Raw genomic sequence first — 16150 nt, 5'->3', positions numbered from 1 at the left:
TTGAAGTCGATGGTGGGGTCACAACCAAAAATTACTGCCAGTGTTAGATTTTGTGCCAGCATTAATCGGAGCACCTTAATCTGATGTTTAAGGTAGCAAAAGGATTTTATTTTGGAAAATTTAGACCATTATATGATTCCGATGAGACAAACACATGAAACATATTTTCTGATTTAATTGTTTAACTTTAAGTATTTATTTATTTAACGTAAAATATATTTGTATTTAATTGTTCAGCTTTTTTTTTAATTGGAGTGTTTTACTTAAACATATTTTTATATTGAACTTTAAAAATGTTTATTATTCATTGTTAAACCCAAAGAATATTTTTTATTTAATTCTCAAAACAAATATTTTATTTACTTCTTGTAACCTCGCTTTTTATTACGCAAATGAAGTGAATCCAGTATGATGTTAGTGTTTTTCTTATCTCATGTGTTTCTTATGTATGCTTAGTGAAACGAAATCAAAATAAACTGAAACAGTTATCTTGTTTTTGTTGTTGTATTTAATAAGGGGGGTTGGATGGCCGAATGGTTAACACGTGCGTGTTGTATCATAAGACCTGTCATTGAGTCAACTGGCGTGGTTTCGAATCCCCGGTTGTATGTGACAAGGTGTAGGGTCGCCTGTCCAGCCTCGTGGGTTTTCTCCGGGTCCTCCGGTTTCCTCCCACTGCTAAAGACCCCTACGCGCAAGCAAATTATTGAAATAAAATTGAACCATGTGTTAGTCCCGAAATGACCTAGTTTGTGTCGAGTGGACGTTAAACCCCATTTCTCTCTCTCTCTCTGTATTTAATAAATGGACACGTTTGGGGGTCAAGGTCATGTTTTTATATTATGCACCATCCGGTCGTTACGGACTACAATTATTTTGAACTACAGCTGCCATGGTTAAACTCCAACGTGTATACAATGCATCTTTTGTCAGTCCCGTCGTCTTACACAACTGACAAGAAGACGCCATGCTGAATAATCCCGAGCAACGAGTACACAGGATCTGTTTTCCCGTCCCATCCAAATGACATGACAGTATTCCTTGCTAGCCACCCCACTTTACCGTCCATCACTAGTAAAGATGGCGATGCTGAAAAATTCCAATGTGTGTTCTCTGCTAATTATGACAGGAATCGAAGGCGGGATGTTCTGGCTAGGGAGTCACACCTATTTTCCAAGCATCTTCTACAACCATTTACAAGGTATTTTAGCTTGCTAACTGCACTGTGACCCTGGTCAACATACGAAGAGGTGCCACACCAACTTCCGCACAAACTGAGATAACGCTTTTTGTTAAATGGCAACATTGACGAAATATTGACGGGTCACATGCTATACCCCCCTCCCCCAGACCCGAGCCTCCTCCGGTTTCCTTCCACTGCTAAAGACCCTTACGCACAAGCGAATAAAAATTGAACCATATGTTAATCCCGAAATGACCTAGTTTTTGCTGAGCGCACGTTAAACCCCATCTCTCTCTCTCTCTCGCTCTCTCTCTCCTCTCTCTCTCTCCTCCTCTCATCCTCTCTCTCTCTCTCTCTCTCTCTCTCTCTCCTCCTCCTCTCATCCCCTCTCTCTCTCTCTCTCGCTCGCTCTCTCTCTCTCTCTCTCTCTCACTCTCTCCTCCTCCTCTCATCCTCTCTCTCTCTCTCTCTCTCTCTCTCCCCTCTCTCTCTCTCTCTCTCTCTCTCCCCTCCCTCTCATCCCCTCTCTCTCTCTGATCAAATCCTTTAACATAACAACGATCGGCATAACATACATAAACAATTCTCATTGTATAGTTATTAAGGCCACCTGCAGATTTCGACAAGGTCGCCGAGATGTAAATAAGGTTAAAACACGTGCTTATTGACGAGATTGTGGCCTTAAGAATTAGATGGAACCTGGCAGTGCAGGGGAGAACACTCTAAAATGCCTAACCAGGGCTTAGACAAATAATCCTCACCGACATTAACTGCAATGTAAGCACTATAAAATGTCTTACCGACGTGCACGTAAAAGATCCACTGGTAGTTGGAATTGGCTAAAAGAGTAGGCCGTAGCGCCGCTGTCGGGGCAAAATTTCCTCCATTAGCCTAGCTTAATTTCTATATCAGGATACTTGTGTCAGTATAAGGAGTGTGGTGACTTGTTATATCAGGACACCCTTTTCCGCCTTCAAGCAGTTAAAATTTTTTATAGAAGTAATGTGAAAACTATTATACAACAGTTTTAGAAGTTATTTTCCGTCATTACAATGCAAAAGGGCGCGGTGATTAATTTATTTTTGTGAATTATTTGAAGGTAATAAAATCATAATGTATATCGCACATGACGTATTAATAGCCGAGGCATGTTGAAATGAATAGACAGCGAATAAATGAAACCGGATTTTATACACTAACTTGATAATTATACACAACTCTTTATTCATGCATGGATACCCTACACCTGTATGTTATGTACAGGTAAATGTTATTCTCTATTATCTTATAAACAGTACTTGGTATATTAGAATGAGATTAGAAATCGACTTGTCTCTTTAGCTAGATACCTAGGATACTTAGGATACACGTGTCAGTTTTAAGCATTTTTAAAACGGTTTGCACCGGTAGAAGGAGTGTCGTGACTTGCTTGAGCAGGATACCGGAGTAGAAAACAGCCTATTTAGTAAGCGACATGAACTGAATCTAGGTTTAACGACCTACAATTCTACACCAACTAGACTATTGATCGAGGACATGCACCATTCATAACTAGAGTTATGTGATATTAAAAACAGTGCAGTGTTTAAACATCAAATTGTATACAGGTAAGATGTAATACTATATGTCAGGTATTCATCTCCAGTAAATATAGCGATAATAACCATACAGGTAAATACTATCAAATTACAGGTAAAATATATTATAGGACAGTATGACATATTCTTTGTCAAAGTAAGTCAAGTAAATGTTACAACGTATATTATTTCTTTACGTGTAGAATTATTACACATATAAATTGTTTATGGGGCTGCATTGCTAACGATCTAGGTTATATTCATTGTTAAGGTAAGCTAGACATTTAAATAATTTAAATATATTGTTAGTCAATTGAATTTCTTTCACTTTAGAATGATTCCTGGGAGAGAGAGAAAGAGAGAGAGAGAGAGAGAGAGAGGGGGTAAATTCTACTCGACACAAACTAGGTCATTTCGGAACTAACATGGTTCAATTTTATTTCAATAATTCGCTTGTGCGTAGGGGTCTTTAGCAGTGGGAGGAAATCGAAGGACCCGACTCCTTGTCACATACAACCGGGGAATCTAACCCACGCCAGTTGACTGTCAGACTTTAAGATACAACGCGCACGGGCTAACAGTTCAGCCCCCCCCCCCACACACACAACATATTATTTATTATACAGTAATATATACATAATTACATATATATAGACCGTAATATAAGGTTGGGCGAAGAATGATTGATCGTAGTTAATGTTTGTTTGTGAAATGAAATGAAATGAAATGGGGTTTAACGTCCTACTATGTTTGTTTGTTTCTATCATGCTTGATTTATTCTGTCAGTCAATGTAACAGAAAGACATGATTGTCTATTTCTTATACGCCACATCTAACAATGGCTCTATTGTAACTATATGTCCATGTGTACATGTCGTTTACATTGTGTCATTCATAGTGTGTCGTGGTTTAATGGTGGTTTAGTCAGTAAGACGTTGGCTCGTTAACCTAGACGTCCCTTGTTCGCTCCCTGTGTGGGCCGAGAAAGTTCATCGGATTTTCCGGTGTGCACCCCCTCTTATTGTCAGTAGTGCAGGAGGGGTGTGACGAAAAAGTAAAGAAATACACTGGGAAAATCTCCGTGTCCTCGCCTTGATTTACATATATTTAAATCAATATATATAATTATGAATTTAATTTTTCACAAAATGGACAATTTCGGGTTGGCATGTATAAAAACCCGTGACTTAGTGTAATAGCACACCATATGTTACATGATAATATTCTATTCACACGGGCTATTCGATTTTTAATAACAACTGATACTTATGTCTATTTATCTTAGCGGGGGCTGGGTGGAAGAATGGCTACCCCGTGCGCGTTGTGTCATAAGGTCTGCCATTGAGTCAACTGGCGTGGTTTCGATTCCCGGGTTGTACGTGACAACGAATAGGATCCCCTGTCCAACCTCGTGGGTTTTCTCCGGGCCCGCCTGTTCCTCCCACTGCTAAAGACACCTACGCGCAAGCGAATTATTGAAATAACATTGAACCACATGTTAGTCCCGAAATAGTTTGTGTCGAGTGGACGTTAAACCCTCTCTCCCTCGCCTCCCCCCCCCCCTCTCTCGCTATTTGTTTGAATGTACTACTAAGGGCCAGGAAATGTTTATTAAACAAACATTCTAAACCAACCTTTCTTTAACATAACAGGATTTAGATTTTCTACTGGTATATACCGGATAATATTTTATGCAATAATACTGTTTTAACATAATACAAAATGAAATGAAATGGGATTTAACGCCCTACTGTTCTGCTCCGACTGGGCTAATTAAGACAGTGACATAAATACAACATTTTACCATTGTATATAGTGTTGAAAATAAATATCATAGGTTTTTCCGAGAGTGTTCTGAGATTATCGCCTGTATCGTTAATAGTTTTTTTTTTTTTGGCGGTTAAGCATTATGGCGTCATTCGACAGACGATCGCCATTATGACGTCATTCGACATACGAACGCCAGCACTAAACGTCATTCTGCACACGACCGCAGTGTTCTTCACTAACCGAGTTAATGAAGGGGGCGTCTGCGTTGAATCAGAAGGCCTGTCATGAGTCAAGTGGCGTGGTTTCGATTCCCTGCTTGTAGGAGTAGAGTCGCTTGTCTAACCTCGTGTGTTTTCTCCTGTTACTCCGGTTTCCTCCCACTGGGATGGACCCCTACGCGCAAGCAATTTATTCAAATTAAATTGAACCATATGTTAGTCCCATATGTATAGATGCCACTTTTAACATTTCAGGTAAAATTTCACCTATGGAAACAGTAGTCAATTCAATATTTCAATGAATACTCCCCGAAAATAAATTGTTATCTGAATGTAATTGGTGCGAACAGACCATCAACATGGTGATGTTTGGTGTACTATGGGCTTGGTACTTAACATCAGCTCTATGTTCGGCACAAACAGGTAACGACAGTGTTTATGTCTTTGTGAAAGTCTATCTAAAACAGCTACAATTAATAATGTACATTATTCTTTTGATCGGTTGTTGTTCAGATGTTTATGTTGGTCTTATTACTGAAATAGTTTTTTGCCATTTACAAATTTAAAGTGGCGTTAGGTAAGATTAGATAAAGAGCTAACAGTTCTCGCTATAATAGTTATAAAATAGATAATGAAAACAGAATATGTTGAAAATATCAGTCAAGTTACTTCACTCTGAACCGAGATATTAGCGATTCAATTTTAGGTTAGCCTCGATCAGCATTACTAACGTATAATAAACAGAGTCTCGATTAACCGTTTTAACGTTAAATCGTCCACCACAAAATGTATTCAAATGTGGTCTGGATAAGTTCATTAATGTCTAATAACTAATTTAGCCCGAATAAAGACCTGCCATAGGCAGATTTAGAACATGTATAATGCATGTTTAAATATTTATATATTCGTTAGTGACTTTTGTCTCTCTGTCTGTTTGGGGTTGGTAGCTACACGATGGCTGCCTCGATTCTAGAATGTGGAGTACGAGGGTAGCTTGAGTCGTGAGTGGTATAGGCAGTGTGGCGATGCAATACCACATCCGGTTTCTGATTTACCACACTTCCGGTCCAGATAGATGAATATTTGGTACTACCAACTTGGTAATATATTAACTAATGGAAAATATTTACCATATAAAAACTAATTCAATATCGTCTATTTTACAGAAGCCCCAACGTCTAATTTTAGTACAGCCTGCTATGGTACACCAGGTAATGGCTGTACTGATCATACACTGATCTGTGCACCATCATTAGTAATATCAATAACTAATATAAGGTTTGGATACAGACGTGGTTGTGCTGGTAATGGTATATCGAACTGTGGTGATATTACATGTTGTAGTGACCGACGTGGAGATTGTTTTACACCCGTCAATCAAACTCTACTCTCAGAACTACAAGATATATGTGATGGAGAAGCATTGTGTATTCTTGATAGTGATAGTGGTTTGAATGAGACATCTGCATATTGTGGAATTGGTAATATACGTCATTCATACCAGAGGATTGATTATCTTTGTGTTCCTGGCAGTAAGTTTATTTAGTAAGAGAGAGAGGGGGGAGAGAGAGGGGGAGAGAGAGTGAGGGGGAGAGAGAGGGGGGCGAGAGAGAGGGGGGCGCGAGAGAGGGGGAGAGAGAGAGGGGGGAGAGAGAGGGGGAGCGAGAGGGAGGGGGAGAGAGAGAGAGGGGAGAGAGAGAGGGGGAGAGAGAGAGAGGGGAGAGAGAGAGAGGGGAGAGAGAGGGGGAGCGAGAGGGAGGGGGAGAGAGAGAGAGGGGGAGAGAGAGGGGGAGCGAGAGGGGGAGAGAGAGAGAGGGGGAGAGAGAGGGGGAGCGAGAGGGGTAGAGAGAGGGGGGAGCGAGAGGGAGGGGGAGAGAGGGGGCGAGAGGGAGAGAGAGAGGGGGAGAGAGAGGGAGCGGGAGGGAGGGGGAGAGAGAGAGGGGGGAGCGAGAGGGAGGGGGAGGGAGAGGGGGGAGCGAGAGGGGGAGAGAGAGAGAGGGGAGAGAGGGGGCGAGAGGGAGAGAGAGAGGGGGAGAGAGAGGGAGCGGGAGGGAGGGGGAGAGAGAGAGGGGGGAGCGAGAGGGAGGGGGAGGGAGAGGGGGGAGCGAGAGGGGGAGAGAGAGGGAGGGGAGAGAGAGGGAGGGGAGAGAGAGGGGGGCGAGAGGGAGGGGAGAGAGAGAGGGGGGGAGCGAGAGGGGGGAGAGAGAGAGAGGGAGAGAGGGGGAGAGAGGGAGGGGAGAGAGAGAGAGGGGAGAGAGGGGGCGAGAGGGAGAGAGAGAGGGGGAGAGAGAGGGAGCGGGAGGGAGGGGGAGAGAGAGAGGGGGGAGCGAGAGGGAGGGGGAGGGAGAGGGGGGAGCGAGAGGGGGAGAGAGAGGGAGGGGAGAGAGAGGGAGGGGAGAGAGAGGGGGGCGAGAGGGAGGGGAGAGAGAGAGGGGGGAGCGAGAGGGGGGAGAGAGAGAGAGGGAGAGAGGGGGAGAGAGGGAGGGGAGAGAGGGGGAGAGAGGGAGGGAGGGGAGAGAGAGGGGGAGAGAGAGAGAGGGAGAGAGAGAGAGAGGGGAAGAGGGAGGGGGAGCGAGAGGGGGAGAGGGGGGAGCGAGAGGGGGTAGAGGGGGGGCACATGATTCAATTTGCGCGTAGGCGTCTTTAGCTGTGGGAGGAAACTGGGGTTGAGGGACACAGGATGGAAAGGCGACACTACTCCTTGTCACGTACAAGCGGGGAATCGAAACCACACCACTTGCCTCATTGCCTCAATGACAGACCTTATGATCTAATACGTACGCCTTTAACCATTCAGCCAACCAACCCCTGCTTCTTTAGTAGTAGCAATCATCATAGCAATGTGATGCGCGCAACAATGATAGTATCACAGAGAAACAGATCGTGATAGTATGTTTGGAAGTAATAATAGGAGACGAAATGACATTAAATGGGGTTTTAACGTCCTACTTTTCTGCACCGACTGGGCTAATTGGAGACAATCTGTGAGTTTCAGTATATTGACTTATTGCCTTCCAAACTAATTTGTAATGTTCGAGTGGCATTTAACGATTGGAAACATAACAATACTACAACCGTTATATGGGACAACAATCACTAGTTTATTTATTATACACGACACGATGTTTAATAAAAAATATTGTATGCTTGATATCAGTTTCAGAACACTATTCACATGTGAAATATGTTATATTTATTGTTATGTTACAGATTCGTCTTACACAATTGATTCGACCGTTGAAACTACACCATCATCAACAGTTATTACTGACTCATCTAGTCGAGCAACCAGTACAAATACACAAGGTAATCTCACATTGTAACATGCTTAAGGGTGAATCTTGCGTTTTGATTGGTCAATTAGACACTGTCCACTGGACAATAACACCCCTACCTCTGTGTTAGTATTTTCTTTTAAAATGCTAAAATAGCATGTTATAATGGCGATAAACACGTCCTGTTTCACTGGATCCTAATGCTTTCGGGACATTGGACAATAACAGGAGGTGTTTATCTCCTAACCATTACAGCAAGCTTCTTTACGGAAGTTGATTTGTGTTGCTCTTGCATTGGACATATTTTATATACTCACAGTCCCAACATAAAGTGAGTGTTTTAACCAGAGTGTGTCAAGTTCTTTAGTCAATAAAGGACATTTTGATAGATCGATCGATTGAATGTAAGCTTCTATAAAATGTAAGATCAAACTTTTACAACTGTCAGTCTCCATATATTTTGATCAGGTTTATAGAGGTAGTTTTAACATTTTTAAAAAAACAGATTTTAATAATAAATTTGATATATACGTAACATGACTTGTGTGTTATGAGAAACATTTTGCCCGGTAAGCGGCACTACGATCTACTCTCATTTTTATTTCCAGCTGTCGGGGATTCTTTTACGTGCACACCAATGTATAACATGACCCCGAAGTAACTTTGGTATAAGCTATATATTGCAATATACAGGGAAGAACATTTTCTTTTTTTCTGTATTCATCAATTCCTACACGAGACAGTACAACTATAGATAAATCCTTTCATAGTCTACTAGTGGATGGTTCGGATGAGGTGGTCCAACGCCACATGGTCCATTTTACTCTCCGGTCCTAGCTAACATCATACACAAAATTTCAGTCTAGGAACAGTCCTAGCCGTCAACCCTGAACAATTGAAAAACGACAGTTACAAATATTAGCTTAGATATACCGACTTTATATTACTTATATTGTTACGTTATCTGGATCATGTTTCAGGGTCATCGTCCTTATCTCAGCCTACAGATGGAGCTCGATCACCGTCAAGCGTTTCTGTCATTACAGTAACTCCTGACCAAGCTTCACCTACAAACACTACACCATCAACAACAACAGCTTCTACTAACACATCTAGCCAAGCCCCGCGTACCAATACCACATCACCATCAACAATTTCTACAGACACGTCTAGCCAAAATACATCACCATCAACAATTTCTACTGACACATCTAGCCAAGCTCCGCGTACAAATACACACGGTAAGCTGAAGTTAAAGGAGCTAAATCGCTAATATTTTGGACCTCGAAATTGGCACAAACGGGTCGCAACACACATAATAATGTAATATGAATTTATATAAACTGTTTTACATTCAATCGTGTCCGTTTCACTGTGAATTGTCATCAGTTATGTTCGGCGAAATACGTCAGAAGTCTCAACTGCAAGTCAGTTTCTAGCGTCTGGTTATTCCAGTCAACACCAATATTATTTATTGCGCATGCTCTCCAAATAAGAACATGATATCACCGTTTGACATGACTTATGGCATATGTCTAGCCTCATTCTTTGAGCACCTTGTTACAAATGGCTGGCCTCATTCTTTGAGCACCTTGTTACAAATGGCGCTGAAACGCATTATGGTACACGATTCGTGTACCAATGGTAAAATGTTTATTTTGTCTTAAATATTGGATATCAGAAGCCGATCTTTTCCAGGTAAGATCACAACACCAATGCTGATTTAAATTGCAAAAAAAATCGTGTTTTCAATGTCGAAGATTTTGGATGATATTGAGTTAGAGACTTAGCTACTTTAACTTTTATGCTAGGTTTCTGTTGTCGTGCGATGCGTTGGGATAAGATTGACCCTATTGGGTCCAGATGCATTCGGATACGTTTCGATACGATCACCACGATTGCTACGACTGACCTCAGTATATAAGACTTGATCGGATCACACGATTACTCCACGATTAAAACCAACGATTTCAGTCGTAGCACGAATCGTGATAGTGGAAACTTGGCATAAAATAATAAAGCTGCTAAAAATAATAATCAGTTATTATTATTGTTCGATTTATATAGCGCTCCATTACACATGAGGGTTTCAAAGCGCATTCACATCAAAACAGTTCAAAATCATTTTGGAAATAAATATGTTTTTAAGTTAGTCTTGAAGCTCCGGATGGAAGAGAACTTTCGAAGAGTTTTGGGAAGATCATTCCACGTTTTAGCTGCTCTGACGGAGAAAGAAAATTCACCAGAACGTTTATTATATTTAGGAATCCTCAGTGCGGTCAATAATATTATAATCATGTCTCTGTTATTTGTGTATTATTATGTTGCAGCCTCACCTCCCTCCTCACAACCCACAGCTGAAACTACATGGACGTCCACTGGTTTCACTAACGAATTACCACCCAACCAAGCTTCACGTACCAATACACAAGGTAAACTAATAGTAGTAATACAGTTCATCTGATTAAAACACAGATCCTATTTCGTTTCGTTTTGTATCGTTTTACTTGTCTTCACATCACTATGATCTAGAAGCGTTCTAGTTGATGTGAGGAATTAGCCAACGAAACGGTCTGTTAAGGCGAGTGCTTCTCGTGCGCTACACAAAACTGTGGGTAAACCCCCTAGAACGTCAACGCTGAGCCCTGACGTGACCTCCCAGTACAACTGGTCAGATCTTCATGCAGTGTAGGCCATCAAAAGTATAAAAAAGTAGGTGTTCCTTTTTTTGTTTTCTTTCTTTCTTTATTTAAAAAATACAACAAGTTGTTTTGTATATTTATATTAAGGTAAAGACGTAGGAGCTATCGCTGGTGGAATAGTCGGTGTTATACTAGTTATTGCTATTGTTGCTGCTGTCATATTCTTTATTAAAAGGTGCGTGTATATACAATCTATCAATTAATTTATTTATAAAGACCCCAAAAATTAGTCCTTAGTGGACGAATTCCAAAATGGGGTAATAACAGCACATGAACGCGAAAATGACAGCAGGAATATCTCGCCATGAAAGTAAAATGGAATCGAGTGAAATGAAATGAAATGAAATGTGGTTTAACGTCCCACATTTCTGCCCCAACTGGACTAATGAAAAGATGATCATACACTATACAGTGTGCTATGGGGGAAATTTTGTCCGGATAGCGGCGCTACGGCCTAGTCGTATTTATAATTCCAACTACCAGGGTGTACGTCGGATCTCGAATTTGAGTCCCATCAGATCCACCAGAGGGTGTTAATTGCCCCCCCCCCCCGTCCTACACCACTGATAAACAATCAATTTTAAGCATGATCTGTTATCATTTTATATTGTTTGGGTGCTTTTTGTTTCAGGCGACAATCAGATCGAGAACCATCAAAAGATATTCAAGTTAATAAAAATGGTTCTAATCAACATCAAAACACCAGTCCTGTTACCAACCCGACCCCTAGCGGGAAAGATAATCTTGCACAACAAACAACAGGAGAAGACAATTATATCAACATCGCAATGAGCGGTGTGACGTCAGACGATGAATATCATCATCTAAAGGGACCTAACTCTAATAAACCAAGCGTTCCAGATAGTAATTATAATCAAGTTGGTTCATTTAATCCAGGGGAGCATAATTACCAACATATTGGAGAATACAAACCTCAGAGTGTTACTGAAGATACATACTCTCACATCAGTGAACAAAATAACACTGGTGTGATTAGTAGTGACAATAACAATATTGAAGGTCACAATACTGATGATCCCAACCATATCGGTGGAGACAATAACACTGGTCACGATAATGATGATGACCAACTTATCGTCATCAAGATGTGATAAACATTTATATTGGAAGTTGTAATAACGAAAGACTTTATAGTCAATAATAATAATAATAATAACGATAATAATGAAAATGACATGAAATGCGGTTTAAAGTTTGACTCTTCTGCTCCGGAGACGGAACGATACTAATAATAATATTAATAATATCGTCATTTATAATTAAGTGCTGGCTGTTGTATTCACTGTTTATTTATAGATCAGGGTTTTGAAACACGAGTGTGTTAAGTTGAGATTCAAAACAAACGACACACTGACGTTAATTATTACATTGACTGTGGTAGGTAATTTTGGAACTTACATATGATTCAATTTTATATCAATAATTCGCTTGCTGTGGGTGGAAACCGGAGGACCCGGAGACAATCCACGAACTTGGACAGGCGACCCTACTCCTTGTCACGTACAACTGGGGAATCGAACCACGCTAGTTGACTCAATGACAGACTTTATGATACAACTCGCACAGGCTAACCATGCAGTCCCCGCCCCCCTCAAGAGAAAGGACCCAGCATAGGACAGAGAAAGAGGGAAGGTTTCATATGATTCAATTTTATTTAAATAATTCGCTTTCGCGTAAGGGTTTTCTGCAGTGATAGGAAACCGGAGGACTCGGAGAAAACCCACGAGGTTGGACAGGCGACCCTACTCCTTGTCACGTACAACTAGGGAATCGAAACCACGCCAGTTGACTCAATGACATACCTTATGATACAGCGCACACCTGCTAACCATTCGCCCCCCCCCCCCCCAGCAAGAGAAAGGACCCAACATAGGATACAGTACGTTTTCCATTTTGTAAGGAAATAGTCAATCCGATCAAAGTACAGATCTATATTTCGTTTCGTTTTTTTATATATTCAATGGCGTGCGCTGCATGAAAATCTAAACGGTTGTAATATGAGGTCTCGTCAGTTATCATGCGAGCGTCTTCTGACTTTCGATTAATTAGTCAGCGTTGATGTTTCTACTGGGATACCCACAATTCCGTGCAGCGCACGCCATGAACTCGCCGTAACAGACCGTTTCATTGGTTAATCCCTCACGTCAATCAGAACGCTGTTTATATAACAACTCTTCCAGATCCTAGTGTAGTAAAGACAAGTAAAACGAAATTTTGAACTACATGTATAAGAAACGAAATAGGATCTGTGTTTTAATCCGATTGGTTAATAGTTTGAGATTATAGAAGATGTTTTCCTGTGAATGGAGATTTCTGTTGGTAGCACTGCGCTGGGCTCTAATGGACTTTGGTGAAAATGTTCAATTCGGAAATAGAAACAACCAGTCGTTTATAGTCGACTATAATTGAGTTGTGTTTCTTATATTGTTCGGACGGATGATTCGTTGGTTCAAAATATTTCATGTCCAGAATATCTACGGTAGGAAATTGAGCACGCAAAACGTTTATAGAATGTTATCATATCGATTACCTCATTACGGACAAATATCATAAAACCCAAAGGTCACTTGCCATTTATCGGCAGGGTTAATTGGGAAATGCGTGACTATAATGTAGAAAGCGTAAGAAACAGAGCCTGTTTCCATTATGTTTCCTTTAACTCGTGTCACATGTCGTAGCCAACGCCAATAGACCATGATACCGCTGACTTGATACATGAAGTTACTAACTATTGTTAATCTGTAACATTTCCAATATCACTTTATAATAAACCTCTTAATTTGTAACATTTCCAATACCACTTTTTTTTTTTTATTAAACCTCTTAATTTGAACTGTTCACGTATTTCACAAAACATACTTTACAGAAATTAGAATAGTTCTTTAAAAAAGTGAAAATAAATCACCTTGCATACATTCATATTACATTAACAGGTGCTTTTAGAACAAATAATAAACAGGGGAGTAAAGCATGAAAATCACTACAAGATTTCACTTTGCTATAATATTTTTCTTTTCGTTATTGTTATGTTTGACAATAAACCTGTTACTCCTACTTTATATTAATAATTATTTCTTTCGTCAATGACAATCAAAGTCGTTAATGATGCGTGAAAATCTCGGAATATACACTATTAATGTACACATTGTTCATACGGTTTCAATCGTAACAAAACATCATCCACTGATTTTTGTTTTTAATATATCTTACTTTGATTTAATATTTTCCTTTCATGTCGTAGTAAATAAATTATAACTTTATGCCACAGACCATGACACTTTCTTATAAATGGCAGTTGTTTTAACGGCATGAAATGACATGGGGTTTAACGTCCTAGTGTTTTGCTCCGAACTGGGCTAATGAAGACGGGCATACGCCATACAGTGTGCTATGACGGAAATTTTGCCCGGACAGCGGCACTACGGCCTACTCTTATATCTAATTTCAACTGTTAAGGGATCTTTTACGTGCACGCCAATGTGTACACGGGACCTCGGTTTTTCGTCTCATCCGAATGACTGGACAGCTGTCCTTGTCAGGCCCCCCTTCCTGCATCACTGACAAGGGGGAACTACGCCGGAAAATCTGGGTGAACTTTCTCGGCCAATGCATTGATCGAACATCAGACCGCTAGGCTAGCGAGCCAGCGTCCTACCCACTTAGCCACCGTGACCGTATGAAATGGGGTTAAGGCCACACTGTTCTGCTTGGACTTTGCGAATTAAAGATGTTTATATGTAATACTATAGGGGTTATTTCCGTTCTATGAAAGGTGCTCTGCTTAATGTTTTGAAGTCATTAGCTAGTACACGCCACAACAAGAACCGAGCTACTGAGATATACCTTGCATATAAGATCGGGCAATGACATCATAGTCTTGTAATCCAGATATGGTAATCCCATGTATAAAAACTTGAAGACCCGCCCTTCTTGGTGCTCATATTAGTACATTATATTTAAATCCGGGGTAGCTTCTGAACAACTGACCAATCAGATAATGGACTTTCCTAGCCAAATTCTCGAGGTTCTGTCCATGACTCATGCACGTAGCCTCATTATAAGAACGTGTGGGGTTTAAGTTTTTTTAGACATCATTTCGAGTTCATAGAGAGACATCATTTGCTATTCTCAGAAGGACGTTCCTACGGCGTCCTTGGCTTAGAGCCCTGGATACCGACGTCATGCGGGGTTCTTAAAAGAAATAGAGATAACATGCGGTGTGTGTAGTGTCCTGTATATAAAAGTTGTATTATGGATGCATTATAATTGGTAGTCACGTCATACTGTGTACTATAATGAAGATTTTGCCCGGACAGTGACGCTATAGTCTACTTTTATAGCGAATTCCAACTGTCAATGCCTCTTTTACGTGCACGCCAATATGTACACGGGACCTCGGTGTTACGTCCAATCCGAACGAGTATCCATCCAGTGATAATAGGAAACCGCGCTGACAAATCCCGATAAACTTTGTCGGCCAACACCGGGATGAGGGTTTAAAATAACACTATGTACATTTTAAATGATGCCTGTATTTGAAATTTAAAGGTGTAAATTATCAGAAAATATATCTGGATCATGTATGGACTACAATAATAGTATATTTATAATAATGGAATTAAGGAATATAGTCCCTATAATAGAGACCTTACTACAAGACATGGTACAAAATAAAGGATCTCTACTGGGACATTTCCACACGACTCTTATAATTTCCGAGTAATATTTCGGAATTTTTCCACTGGAGAAGTTGTGCTATATATAACTATATATTTCCTGTGGTAAATATTGAATTCATAATATTAATGGGATATTTACAAATTAAGATTAATTACGAGAGTAGAATTATATATATCAGTACATGGTGGCTGGTGAAGTCAGCGTCTTTATAATAGTAATATAAATCTGTAACATAATTGTACAATAGTTTCTCTAACAATTGTATGTTATATTCACATAAGAGATTGTTTTTGTGAATAAATTCCGGCGCTTAACAATAGCTAGGCGAACAGTGGATAATATAATGTAATGTTTAAAAGTGCATTAGTTTTCTTACATGGGGAAAGTTTCTAGCTAACTAAATGCCAGCGTCTTAATGTTACAACTATCTGTAATACAATACTAATATACCGTTGGGTCCTGGGTCTGTCGTCATATTACCCGTAGGTGGCTAAATGTATAAGTACAAGAATCACATGATTTTCTATATTGAACTGCATGTAAGAAAACATAATTACATATTCTAAAGCTGTTTGGAAGAATCCAACTAGTTAGTTTGTTTATACAATAAAGTCTGGTCTAAACAATTTCCTATTTCCAAGATTGCTAATAGAATATTTCTTGTTATCGCACCAAATTAAGATCCACAAACACCTGAGATGACGTCATGACAGGTTGATATAAA

At 40.2% G+C, this 16150-nt stretch overlaps 1 protein-coding gene across 4 annotated transcripts; it reads left to right on the top strand.

Annotated features, from left to right (window-relative positions):
- Positions 1-2332: 2332 nt before the first annotated feature.
- On the top strand, positions 2333-14036 carry LOC130010829 (uncharacterized). 4 transcript variants are annotated; one of them, XM_056098914.1, is made up of 8 exons: positions 2333-2446; positions 5004-5171; positions 5915-6280; positions 7959-8054; positions 9004-9264; positions 10354-10455; positions 10813-10900; positions 11357-14036. In XM_056098914.1, exons 2-8 carry the CDS (start codon positions 5108-5110, stop codon positions 11835-11837), a joined length of 1458 nt encoding a protein of 485 aa, XP_055954889.1. In that variant the 5' UTR covers positions 2333-2446; positions 5004-5107; the 3' UTR covers positions 11838-14036. The 4 variants fall into 4 exon arrangements, with proteins under 4 accessions (XP_055954889.1, XP_055954887.1, XP_055954886.1 ...); XM_056098912.1 differs by lacking the exon at positions 2333-2446 and adding an exon at positions 2472-2854; XM_056098911.1 differs by lacking the exon at positions 2333-2446 and adding an exon at positions 2474-2790.
- The last annotated feature ends 2114 nt before the right edge of the window (positions 14037-16150 follow it).

This window comes from Patella vulgata, chromosome 2 (assembly GCF_932274485.2).
Source record: "Patella vulgata chromosome 2, xgPatVulg1.2, whole genome shotgun sequence".
Lineage (NCBI taxonomy): Eukaryota > Metazoa > Mollusca > Gastropoda > Patellidae > Patella > Patella vulgata.
This window is presented reverse-complemented; position numbering and strand designations above follow the sequence as displayed.